This window comes from Watersipora subatra, chromosome 4 (genome assembly GCF_963576615.1).
Source record: "Watersipora subatra chromosome 4, tzWatSuba1.1, whole genome shotgun sequence".
Lineage (NCBI taxonomy): Eukaryota > Metazoa > Bryozoa > Gymnolaemata > Cheilostomatida > Watersiporidae > Watersipora > Watersipora subatra.
Window position 1 is genome coordinate 22587534 of NC_088711.1, and position 14066 is coordinate 22601599.

The 14066-nt window shown below is 39.7% G+C and overlaps 1 protein-coding gene across 1 annotated transcript in view; it reads right to left on the reverse strand.

Moving 5' to 3' along the window:
• The window catches only part of LOC137395021 (uncharacterized), a 22469-nt gene extending 8403 nt beyond the window's left edge, over window positions 1-14066 (reverse strand). Inside the window, exons 1-9 of the mRNA XM_068081806.1 lie at window positions 14002-14066; window positions 13763-13884; window positions 12679-12912; window positions 12345-12426; window positions 10893-10991; window positions 6239-6449; window positions 3632-3937; window positions 2140-2294; window positions 970-1245 (exon numbers count right to left, since the gene is read on the reverse strand). Coding sequence (XP_067937907.1) covers window positions 970-1245; window positions 2140-2294; window positions 3632-3937; window positions 6239-6449; window positions 10893-10991; window positions 12345-12426; window positions 12679-12912; window positions 13763-13884; window positions 14002-14008 — 1492 coding nt within the window. The 5' untranslated portion in view covers window positions 14009-14066. The remainder of the gene's footprint in view (window positions 1-969; window positions 1246-2139; window positions 2295-3631; window positions 3938-6238; window positions 6450-10892; window positions 10992-12344; window positions 12427-12678; window positions 12913-13762; window positions 13885-14001) is intronic.

The window sequence follows — 14066 nt, forward strand, 5'->3', positions numbered from 1 at the left end:
TGCACACATGCAGAAGAGGACAAACGCACACATACAGGAGAGGACAAACGCACACATGCAGGAGAGGACAAACGCACACATGCAGGAAAGGACAAACGCACACATACAGGAAAGGACAAACGCACACATGCAGGAGAGGACAAACGCACACATACAGGAGAGGACAAGCGCACACATACAGAAGAGGACAAACGCACACATGCAGGAGAGGACAAACGCACACATGCAGGAGAGGACAAGCTCAAAGGTGCCACAGGCAAGAGGCTGAGAGACAGGAATATAACTAGGCTAGAAGCAACTAGAAGCAACTAGTCTATATGGTGAAGCTGTTTATATCCTTTTGCTTTCTAAAATGTTTCAAGCTGATAAAGAGAAATAATTGTAACAGAAAATCGAATTCATCTTGGAAAGGTTTGAAAAGGAAAATAGTAGCGAAATGTTTTATCAGACATTCACTCGTAACTATAGCATAGAAGTGGATATTCAAAGCGTTTGAAGTTCAAGCTTATGATTCGTATTGTAGCTGTCTATGCATGTAGCACATCAACAAAAGTGTTAAAAAGAGAATAACATTCAAAAGCAAGGTGTCTGCTTATAAAACTACATGGTCAATCAAACTTGTAATCTCATCGTTCATTTGATGAGTATTCGATGTTGATTTACCTTGAGTGTGTAAATATTAGTTAACTATCATTTCTCTAGCCATGTGTTGGAGGCTATCATGCATTCTAAATATACATCGATGAACAACCAGTAAATGTTTGTCTTAACACTTTTCACAATCTAGATTTTATTAATAACAAGTAGTCGGGAAGCAACTCTGTGATAATGACCACAACAGATTTATATAGTGGGATGACTAGAGTTGAGCAGGTTCAACTGATGATTCATAGACCTAAAGTATGCCAGGGACAAGCTAAAGTCTGAGTAGCCGCTGTTATTAATTTTCATGCAGCGAACAGCAATTACCTGGTGAGTTCTTCTTCGGAGACTTTGTATTCGTTTTTATAGTCACCCTTCGTTTTCTCAGCTTTACGGCTTCTGATGGAGATATATGGGACTCGGCAAAACTAGCCCGATCAGATTCAATGCTGGAGTTGTGTTGATAAGAGACTCGACTTCCCTCATCACATTTAGCTTTGATAATAACCTTGCTGATATTTGGGACATCACTGACCGATATTGAAGCATCCCTTGTTGCTGGGCGGGGAGATTGCGCTACACTATCATTTAATGCAGCATCGTCTACAAGTGCATTGCGCAACTTTGATGAAAGCCCAAATTTATTCAAATCCAAGAAAAAAAATAGAACAATAGATTTCATTTTCAAAAAAGGAATGCACGCGTCTTGCTGAGAGACAACCATGATGGTGAAATTTTGATGTAGGGAGTTTTTACATTATAATTTTCCCGGTAAAGACATCATTAATGAAAATTTTTAAGCATTTATTCTGAAGGGTGTAGCTGATTGTTTGACTCTTGGGTAACGGTGCATCTTAGGTCAGTACAACACTCCTACAACGCATGCGCAATGCACATACGAGGCACTTGCAATGCACAAACATTGTGGATACAACGCTGACACAAGTAATTAACAACGCATGCGCCACAACGTGACACTGTTAACACATTAATAATATTAATGTGTAATAATAATAATACTGTAGTAATAATATTATACTATTATTCAATATTGTATTTATATTTATAGTCTGTTAATAAAACAGGTCTAAAAATATACACAAAGTATTCTATTTATGCGCATTGTATCCACAATGTTTGTGCGTTGCAAGTGCATTATATGTGCGTTGCGCATGAGTTGTATGCACGTTGTACCGACCTAAGACGCACCGTTACCGACTATTGTTGTTAAGTAAATTATTGAATGGTCGACAATGAACATGATTTGTCACCACATATGACTTGATTACTCCAAGGCAGCAAATAAAACTAACGGAATTGTAAAGTGGAGCTATTTCAATAAATTGTTTTTCGCAGACATAGGTAAAAAGTTTGCCCAGACAGTGTAAAGGAGCAGGAGGTATGTAATTCCTTGCCCTCAACCAATTAGTGCAGATAAACGGACTATCTAATAACTATCGCAGATGTTATCACAGAGAGTGAATTCTTAAGACAGACCTTCGACATGAGATGGAATAGTGACACTTCCCTCCGAGTCGGAGACAGATCTGTGGACAACATTGACAGGCAAACCTGGTGTATCTAACACATCAGGGACAGTAGATGTACTTGCTGGAGCCGATGAGGCAGTTGTTATGGCTGAATCTATCATCCTGCAACAGAAGTCCAAAATAAAAAGATAGAATGTTATAAACTAACAGGGGCAGCTCCATATAATATACGCCAGCTCCATGTAATATGTACCAGCTCCATATAATATATACCAGCTCCATGTAATATATATCCATGTATCCATGTGTATATATCCATGTAATATGTACCAGCTCCATATAATATATACCAGCTCCATGTAATATATATCAGTTACATATAATATATACCGACTCCATATAATATAGGCTAGCTCTATATAATATATGCCAACTCCAAATAATATATGATAGCTCCATACAATATATGATAGCTCCATATAATATATACCAATTTCATATAATATATACCAGCTCCATATTATATATACCAGATCCATATAACATATACCAACTCCATATAATATATACCAACTCCATATAATATATACCAACTCCATATAATATATAGCAGCTCCGTATGATCTATGCCATGTTAGAATGTTACATCTCTGATTATCTGTTGTAAAAGGCTATTAGCAAAGGACAAGGTAAAATATAACATCAAAGTTAACTCCTGTGAGAAGCAAGTCTAATTCCCATTGTTACAAGTTATGTTATTTCATGACAGACAGAAATATAAGTGGGTTTCCTCAGACTTCTTGAGGGCTGAGTATACAAACTTTGATACATTCTTGATGGCTGAGTATACAAACTCTGATACATTATCGAGGACTGACCATACAAACTCTGATACATTCTTGAGGGCTGACCATACAAACTCTGATACATTCTTGAGGGCTGACCATACAAACTCTGATACATTATTGAGGACTGACCATACAAACTCTGATACATTCTTGAGAACTGACCATACAAACTCTGATACATGTGAATATTAATCGTGGGTATGCTGAAAGGTTCATAATATTCTGCAGAGATGATGGTATATTTCACTCTACAGATTAGCGTACAGGTCCTATTGCACGAGATAACTTCATGGAACAAGGTCAGTCGAGTCTTAATTTTTTCATCAATCATAGACAATTTTTCCCAGATATTTGCTTGCCTGATAGTTTTAGACTTTCATTAGGGTTAAGTGCGCAGCACAGTGGAGCTGACAGAAAAAAGGCTCACAGCTTTTTTGGGCCCACTAGAAATGCTTTATAAAATAAAGAAAAACTCCAGTTTTTCACTGCCAGATATACCTAAAAACAAGAATTCAATGCCTCTGAACTGAACTAAAACATTTAATAATGAGATTTATCCTTTCTTTAAAAGCTCCTAAATAAGAGGTCAGCAAACACCAAGGTTGGTGTACCATAAGTTCCACTGCATTTATTCCATGTAGGCCTACTCACTTATCTTGCTGAGCAAGGCCCTCCTTTTGGTGGACTGAGTGATACTTCATGATGTCTGTAAGAAATCTCTCCATGCAAGCATTACTGTTCACTAGATTATCCACTCCTTCATAGTTGGAGTCGTCTTCTGCAAACTGCCTGTGCTGATCGGAACGAAGATGTTGGTCAAGGTCTTCGAACCGCACCTTGCAGACCATACAAAATGTCAGCTTCTTCTGCACTCCTTTAGGCTGCTTGCTAGCAACATTATTTGTCTTCTCCTTGGTCATCTGCTTCCCTTTACCTCCATTTTCTTCTAGCTTTGAACTACATTTATATAATATAGACCATTAATGATGGCTTGTAAGAGTATAACAGAGGCAACTACTTGTGACATCATCGCTGCAGAAGCCCTTATTCAGCATGTAACACAATGAACTGTCATTGCGTTAAATGCTCCGCAAGTCAAAAATGTTGTACACTGAAGCAAATGTTTTTATAAGAACGCATTGTATTTAGTTTAATTTGCTCTAGAATTCAATCAAAAATGATAAATACTTTAATTGGCCATTTATATAATTAAAACAAATACATGATATAAAACTATCAAAAAACTACATGAAAAAAGGTAAATTGCTTGTAAGATCAAAAGTAATAACGCTAAAGGAGATTTTTATTCTTACTTCAACTACTAGGCTTGGTAATGCATAGTGCTGGGACGATATCAAAAATTCGTTTCGGTACATGTCGAAGTATCGGGTTGTCATTCGGAGTTGTCTTATCTGTCAGAAAAAGCTGCCATGGGAGAACAAATCCCTAATGAATCAATGTACCAGTATAATTATTTGAAGAATCGGGTAACAAATCGAGTAGAATATAGATATTATCATCGATATCGTCAAATATCAACGATATTTCGATATGGGCATAAAGCACTCGATACGGTTGGTATCAGAAAGTGGTATCGATGGTATACTAAAATATTGTAATATCGTCCCAGCACTAGTAATGCATGGGTTGAATGGTGGAGTGAATAATAGAAATACCCAAGTGGCTTACTCTAACTGACTGTATCAACATACTTTATCTAGTTGATACTATTTTAAGCGTTATTTTAGATAGAAGACTATCATGTTATAGAAAAATTGTTGACAGCGGATTCTAATAATTGCTTCTTACGTTGGGACAAGTGCATGTATTAATTCAAATTTTACAACGTACAGTGCACCCTCAAGATATGATTTTGATCCGTTCCAGGGTTGGCATTGCATGGTGAAACAATCGTATGTAGGAGTATAGAAACCATAGTAATTATATAATGCAAACATGACCTGGTAAAAATCGTCAAAGTTTTATATACGTACTGTACATATTAAAAATTAGTAATAAAATAGTATGTTAACCTTAATAACTATAGTTATCTACAGTAACTTTGTTGTATTTAGTGGTTATGATCTGCAACAAAATGTAACATTATAATGTACCATGTGCAGTACTACCGTAGAGAGTTCTTACCTTCAAGACAGACGTACATATAACATAAACCTTGAAATCACCTCAAATAAGTTTAGCTAACTAAACACACACTTAAAGCTAAGTTTTAGTATGTATTTTTAACTATTTTACTGAATTTCAGCTTTTTATCACTAAAATTTCATAACCTACCAGTTCCTGTCTTCGCTTTCACCTGAACTTTCAGTAGATCTGCTTAAAACTTTTTCAACCTAATTTGGCAAGAAAGCCCAATCGATGCTGTTTTTGTGATGAAGTGATTTTTGTTAGCAGGTTAAGGAAATTGTCTAACCACTGATCCCTCTGTTTGAAGGGATTGACACTCCAACTTTGCTACTGGTTTCAAAAAGGAAAGTATTAGTTTTACATACGAGAATTGCTGAACTGAGACAAATAGGTCATCGCGTCTCTTTCAGGCGTGGTGAAAATATTTTCGGCGAACATCTCGGCGTCTTTGTTATTTCAACATACGTAATAAGCATACCGACTGCCAAATTTGAACGCGGGATAAAATTTGTGTTGAAGTCGTATGGTGAAATAAGATTCATACTGTGAGGTGGAAAAATCGTATACTTGGGCAGTCGTATCCTAAGGTGCACTATATGCCAAATCATTTATATGTATATGTCATCGCAAGGTTGACTCCATATAAATTGATAACATGTTACCAGCTTGCAGTAAAAACTATTTCATACTCGTGCATTTTTCATTAAACTAACCATCTGTAACAGGACAAATCATATTTTATGTTAATATATTAACTGGTATATTTGTGTTTGGTGGTCGCTAAAGATCAAACCTGCCTAAACAATGGGTGTACAAGATCCATTCATGCAGCCTTTCCAGCTACTTTTCAGAAAGGCTAAGCAAAAAGAGGAATTGAAATAGAGAAGCTAAAATCAAAGTCTGTGAAGCGAGAAAAACTACAACCTCATTATAAAAAGTACAACTAAGTGCAAGTAGCCTTGAGACAAGTTGATCGATACACATGCACATCAGACTTCTTTATCATAGTTTTACATGTTAGTTACATTCCTAAACAAACAGCTAGGCAGTTGTTTAAACTCCCACGGGAACATCAACCTTTAATTTTATACTTGACGAAGCTAAGCTTACGTGTTGAGTGTTGTATTTGCATTTCCACTTGGCTCTTCTTGTGAAGCTGTAGTATTTGCCTGCGCTGTGGCCCACCCTCTTGTTTCAAATGGGCAGCAGTCAGCAGCTGTGTTGAGAACTGGTACAGCATCAATCCCGAACTGACGATAAATCGGCCGATATGATTGGGTCTTGTCTTCTATCTTCACATATGGCGCTTTTAGTACCTTACCTGTCACAATAAAATGACACAAAATAACATTTCTAGCTAAACTTAGCATCTAAACTTGTACAACTAAAAAATACAACTCAAACAATGTCAAGCTTTATATATGTTCCTTTCGTAAGAAAGCTCTGTAACATTCAATCAAGACTCTCTCCTATCTAGTTAACAACTGTAGAATGACTAGTAAATCAGAAAACAGCTAATACAGTATCAAGTGGCTAATACACTAAAAAATCATTAGGCCTGACGTTCAAACAATTACATAAGACGTCACGTTATCTTTTCACAGACTACATAAAACCTTTTTTCTAATAAACAACAAATGTACGATGTTACTGTTGCCATTCTCTTATTATTACATGTATCATCACAATGATAACGATCAATTGGCATTATAAGAGAAATGTAAATTGATTAACTTCTCAACAGACTCTGTATGAAAAAGATAATAAAACAACGATTATAAGTACATATACTGTTGTTTTTATATTTGGTCATATGATGCATAAGATTTGACATCCCATGTAGAATCGTGTTGGCTTAATTTCGCTAAAACTTCATCCCTGTTGTGTATCTTGTACAATACTGCTATGCCATGCCCAGCGGAGAATGCATGAAAACCATGATTTACAAATCAGCGGGTTACTGGAATACGAATAAAGAGTAATACCCCTACACTGAATAACCACAACTGAAATATTGAAGTACATATAGATAAGCCGAGGTCAACATAGATGGTAGATGAACCATAAAACTGCAGAAATTAATGGATTCTGATCCTCGAGTTCTATGTGACTTTTCTGAAGATCAATTTAGAGTTAAGCGAAAAAGTTTAGAGAGAGAATGTGTTGGGAGAGAGCACTAATGCAGAGAGGATGTGTTGGGAGAGAGCACTAATGCAGAGAGGATGTGTTGGGAGAGATCACTAATGCAGAGAGGATGTGTTGGGAGAGAGAGCACTAATGCAGAGAGGATGTGTTAGGAGAGAGCTCTAATGCAGAGAGGATGTGTTAGGAGAGAGCACTAATGCAGAGAGGATGTGTTGGGAGTGAGCTCTAATGCAGAGAGGATGTGTTAGGAGAGAGCACTAATGCAGAGAGGATGTGTTGGGAGAGAGCTCTAATGCAGAGAGGATGTGTTGGGAGTGAGCTCTAATGCAGAGAGGATGTGTTAGGAGAGAGCACTAATGCAGAGAGGATGTGTTGGGAGAGAGCTCTAATGCAGAGAGGATGTATTAGGAGAGAGAGCTCTAATGCAGAGAGGATGTGTTGGGAGAGAGCACTAATGCAGAGAGGATGTGTTGGGAGAGAGCTCTAATGCAGAGAGGATGTGTTGGGAGAGAGCTCTAATGCAGAGAGGATGTGTTAGGAGAGAGCCCTAATGCAGAGAGGATGTGTTGGGAGAGAGCACTAATGCAGAGAGGATGTGTTGGGAGAGAGCTCTAATGCAGAGAGGATGTGTTGGGAGAGAGCTCTAATGCAGAGAGGATGTGTTGGGAGAGAGCTCTAATGCAGAGAGGATGTGTTGGGAGAGAGCACTAATGCAGAGAGGATGTGTTGGGAGAGAGCACTAATGCAGAGAGGATGTGTTGGGAGAGAGCACTAATGCAGAGAGGATGTGTTGGGAGAGAGCACTAATGCAGAGAGGATGTGTTGGGAGAGAGCTCTAATGCAGAAAGGATGTGTTGGGAGAGAGCTCTAATGCAGAGAGGATGTGTTGGGAGAGAGCACTAATGCAGAGAGGATGTGTTGGGAGAGAGCACTAATGCAGAGAGGATGTGTTGGGAGAGAGCTCTAATGCAGAGAGGATGTGTTGGGAGAGAGCATTAATGCAGAGAGGATGTGTTGGGAGAGAGAGCTCTAATGCAGAGAGGATGTGTTAGGAGAGAGCTCTAATGCAGAGAGGATGTGTTGGGAGAGAGCTCTAATGCAGAGAGGATGTGTTGGGAGAGAGCACTAATGCAGAGAGGATGTGTTGGGAGAGAGCACTAATGCAGAAAGGATGTGTTGGGAGAGAGCACTAATGCAGAGAGGATGTGTTGGGAGGGAGCTCTAATGCAGAGAGGATGTGTTGGGAGAGAGCTCTAATGCAGAGAGGATGTGTTGGGAGAGAGCTCTAATGCAGAGAGGATGTGTTGGGAGAGAGCACTAATGCAGAGAGGATGTGTTGGGAGAGAGCACTAATGCAGAGAGGATGTGTTGGGAAAGAGCTCTAATGCAGAGAGGATGTGTTAGGAGAGAGCTCTAATGCAGAGAGGATGTGTTGGGAGAGAGCACTAATGCAGAGAGGATGTGTTGGGAGAGAGCTCTAATGCAGAGAGGATGTGTTGGGAGAGAGCTCTAATGCAGAGAGGATGTGTTAGGAGAGAGCTCTAATGCAGAGAGGATGTGTTGGGAGAGAGCACTAATGCAGAGAGGATGTGTTGGGAGAGAGCTCTAATGCAGAGAGGATGTGTTGGGAGAGAGCTCTAATGCAGAGAGGATGTGTTGGGAGAGAGCTCTAATGCAGAGAGGATGTGTTGGGAGAGAGCACTAATGCAGAGAGGATGTGTTGGGAGAGAGCACTAATGCAGAGAGGATGTGTTGGGAGAGAGCACTAATGCAGAGAGGATGTGTTGGGAGAGAGCACTAATGCAGAGAGGATGTGTTGGGAGAGAGCTCTAATGCAGAAAGGATGTGTTGGGAGAGAGCTCTAATGCAGAGAGGATGTGTTGGGAGAGAGCACTAGTGCAGAGAGGATGTGTTGGGAGAGAGCACTAATGCAGAGAGGATGTGTTGGGAGAGAGCTCTAATGCAGAGAGGATGTGTTGGGAGAGAGCATTAATGCAGAGAGGTTGTGTTGGGAGAGAGAGCTCTAATGCAGAGAGGATGTGTTAGGAGAGAGCTCTAATGCAGAGAGGATGTGTTGGGAGAGAGCTCTAATGCAGAGAGGATGTGTTGGGAGAGAGCACTAATGCAGAGAGGATGTGTTGGGAGAGAGCACTAATGCAGAAAGGATGTGTTGGGAGAGAGCACTAATGCAGAGAGGATGTGTTGGGAGGGAGCTCTAATGCAGAGAGGATGTGTTGGGAGAGAGCACTAATGCAGAGAGGATGTGTTGGGAGAGAGCTCTAATGCAGAGAGGATGTGTTGGGAGAGAGCACTAATGCAGAGAGGATGTGTTGGGAGAGAGCACTAATGCAGAGAGGATGTGTTGGGAGAGAGCTCTAATGCAGAGAGGATGTGTTAGGAGAGAGCTCTAATGCAGAGAGGATGTGTTGGGAGAGAGCACTAATGCAGAGAGAATGTGTTGGGAGAGAGCACTAATGCAGAGAGGATGTGTTGGGAGAGAGCACTAATGCAGAGAGGATGTGTTGGGAGAGAGCTCTAATGCAGAGAGGATGTGTTGGGAGAAAGCACTAATGCAGAGAGGATGTGTTAGGAGAGAGCTCTAATGCAGAAAGGATGTGTTGGGAGAGAGCACTAATGCAGAGAGGATGTGTTGGGAGAGAGCACTAATGCAGAGAGGATGTGTTGGGAGAGAGCACTAATGCAGAGAGGATGTGTTAGGAGAGAGCACTAATGCAGAGAGGATGTGTTGGGAGAGAGCACTAATGCAGAGAGGATGTGTTGGGAGAGAGCACTAATGCAGAGAGGATGTGTTGGGAGAGAGCACTAATGCAGAGAGGATGTGTTGGGAGAGAGCTCTAATGCAGAGAGGATGTGTTGGGAGAGAGCACTAATGCAGAGAGGATGTGTTGGGAGAGAGCACTAATGCAGAAAGGATGTGTTGGGAGAGAGCACCAATGCAGAGAGGATGTGTTGGGAGAGAGCACTAATGCAGAGAGGATGTGTTAGGAGAGAGCACTAATGCAGAGAGGATGTGTTGGGAGAGAGCTCTAATGCAGAGAGGATGTGTTAGGAGAGAGCTCTAATGCAGAGAGGATGTGTTGGGAGAGAGCACTAATGCAGAAAGGATGTGTTGGGAGAGAGCTCTAATGCAGAGAGGATGTGTTGGGAGAGAGCACTAATGCAGAGAGGATGTGTTGGGAGAGAGCACTAATGCAGAGAGGATGTGTTAGGAGAGAGCACTAATGCAGAGAGAATGTGTTGGGAGAGAGCACTAATGCAGAGAGGATGTGTTGGGAGAGAGCTCTAATGCAGAGAGGATGTGTTGGGAGAGAGCACTAATGCAGAGAGGATGTGTTGGGAGAGAGCACTAATGCAGAGAGGATGTGTTAGGAGAGAGCACTAATGCAGAGAGGATGTGTTGGGAGAGAGCACTAATGCAGAGAGGATGTGTTGGGAGAGAGCTCTAATGCAGATACCTTGAAGACATTTACAAGCAGTCAAGACTCTCTCATTAATCTCTTATCATATTAGTGAGAAACTCGAACATAGAACATCACGATGATGATTGACGACCATCAAACATACACAACTTTTGGAAAACATGAAATAGTGCTACAACCTCCATGCCTGGGCGCTCTCTCGCCTCGATCAGAAGATTTCTTCCTTCTCTTGTTAAGTCCGAGGGAATGAATCTTCTTTTCCATCCAGTGCAGAGCGACTAAAAAACAAAAGAGGTCTGGCATGGACATTAACATCCAACGCAGCAAGGTATTCCAAACAGTTTTGGCCAAATTTAAACAAGATGATGCAACGCAAATCTCTATAAGCTACTTTTACCTTTTTAAAGCAAATTCCCATCGTGATAATCTGTTTAAGTGACATGAACTGCAGAAAGCAGATCAGAAGTAACATTGGCAACACCCTACTTTCTTAAATATTTTGATAAAGAAATTATTCGTACATGTACATTATATGGAATGCTTTCATACAATTTTGTATGTCTAAAGCCTATCTCTAAAGCCAATGGGAAGCCTATCTGTACCAATGAGAAGCTTATCTGTACTAATGAGTACCATCTCATCTGTACCAATGAGACGCAAAGGTTAAGATAAAAAAGATAAGTCGCACAACTTAAAATTGAAATGAAATGTTTATTTTAATGATAAAAGAAAGCAAAAGATTTTGTGTAATGTCTTTAGCGCAATGTAGCTAGATATGTGATGTAGCTAGATATGTGATGTAGCTAGATATGTGATGTAGCTAGATATGTGATGTAGCTAGATATCTGCTCACGGAGCTTCCTATTTAAATGCCAAAATGTATTAAATTGTGTTGATGAGGTGAGTTCAGATCCAAAAAATTGTGCTAATTGAGATGTGGCCTGAAATAAAACAATGACACACAGATGATAGAACAATGTCACACAGATGATAAAACGATGGCACACAGATGATAAAACGATGGCACACAAATGATAAAACGATGGCACAAAGATGATAAAACAATGGCACACAGATAATAAAACAATGGCACACAGATGATAAAACAATGGCACACAGAAGATAAAACAATAGCACAAAGACGATGAAACGATGTCACACATATGATAAAACGACGGCACACGGATGATAAAACGATGACACACAGATGATAAAACGATGGCACACAGATGATAAAACGATGGCACACAGATGATAAAACAATGGTACAAAGATGATAAAACGATGACACACATATGAAAAAGCGATGGCACACAGATGATAAAATGAGGGCATACAGATGATAAAACGATGACACACATATGATAAAACGATGACACACAGATGATAAAACGACGGCACACGGATGATAGAACGATGGCACACAAATGATAAAACGACGGCACACAGATGATAAAGCGATGGCACACAGATGATAAAGCGATGGCACACAGATGATAAAACGATGGCACACGGATGATAAAGCGATGGCACACGGATGATGAAACGATGTCATATAGAGGATAAAATAAACAAATATACAGGTAAAGTGAACCAAAATGGATACAAACAGCAAAACAGAGTAAACCCACCATCAGTTCTAATAATCTTGATGCACCATTGCTTGGCATTCCGGACCAGTTGTTCACTGACTGACACAGTACCAACAGAACTCTGCCAATAACAAATATCACAAAAACCAAATTGTTTGTTAGCATTTGAATTGGTCAAAAACATTTAAGGTGATAAACTGAATGTGAAGAACTGTAACTTGGACAAAAATGATCATGTACCAAATGGTAACCAATATCAACCCGACTCTCTACGTACAACATTTTATTTGGAAGAATATGAATGAGATCTCTTTCTACCACTCTGTAGTTAGTCAGTAAATATTAAATATAAAACAAAGGTCTGAGTACATACATGACGACTGTTCTGTTCCTGGCTCTTGGTAAGCATAAGAGCCCCACGGCTGTGTGCTGCTTTACCACTCAGGCCTTCAGACACAGTCCCCACGCTGCCAGGGGTTGCAGCAAATGGACTAGGAGTGGAGGCCGACCCTCCATTTGCGCTGTGTGACTCAGTCTTGTAGTCCGTAGGCTGGGCGTGATCGGTTATAAGACAGAAGATATCCTTTGTAAAGAATTTTTCTAATTTCTGCAAAACCATGATATACAAGAAAGCAATGACTAAAATATAATTGACTATAAGTCTAGCCATTGCCTTCCGAGATCAGGCTGTCAGCATGAGTAGTAATCGTGGTGAGAATTCTTCACTTTATAAGGTTCAGGTCTACAGGAGTAGCAATGAGTGTGTGTTAGGACTTGATAAAATTCTGAATTTTTTTAACTTTCTGTGTGTAGCTTTGAAAACATGATTTTTATATTTTGTTTCAATGTGCTGGTTTCTAGTGCGAAACATTTATAGTCACATCATATGTGTTTTGTGAGGCTCAAAAAATCCAAATCAAAAATTATTACATATTGTCATTTGGTATCATGTGACACATGTGATGTCATGGGCATCACATGTGTCACATGATGATACATGTGATGCCCATGACAGCACATGTATTATTACGATGTATAAGTTTTTTTCACAGCAATTACCACTAAGATGTACTCTATTTATCAAACTTGATAGTAACTCCAGGTATGTTGGGAAAACTGAATCCTATAATAACCTTTCCATCAAACATCACATTTCCCTCAAAACTTGTTTCAACCTATCACTCCTACAATGTGTCACATATTTGTGTGTCTTGAATTGAAACTAATTTCTAAAAATCCACAATATATAACAAGTGAACAGTTTTAACCCATGGTATAGCTATATTTTTTCAGTGTTCCTGCAATGAATTCTCAACATGGCTAACTGGGCAATACCTGTTTTAGAAACTTCTCGACAAAGTGATACATACAGCAAAGCAGAACTGTTCCTAGACTAACTCCATAAAGCTTTCTCACACTGAGATCAAAACGTAACAGACAGTGAACGAACTACTCACAGCCCCAAGTAAATTCAATGACTTCTCCAGTCGCTTCAACTTGACTTTAGATATCTCTAGCTCATCTATGTAGAATGTCCGGCCCGCAACTGGCAATGTAGCCTTGGTTTTACCTTTACCCGCTGTAACATATAACCAGAGAGATTCATTACCAATCCTATTCCCCTGGTCAGTCTATTAAAACAGAAATGCAGATGTCTGCATATACATGTAGTTATAATAAGAACATGAATACCAACCAGCCATTGTGAATGACAGCTCGTAGATTACAGGTAGCTCATCAGCAACATTCTTATCAGTTCCA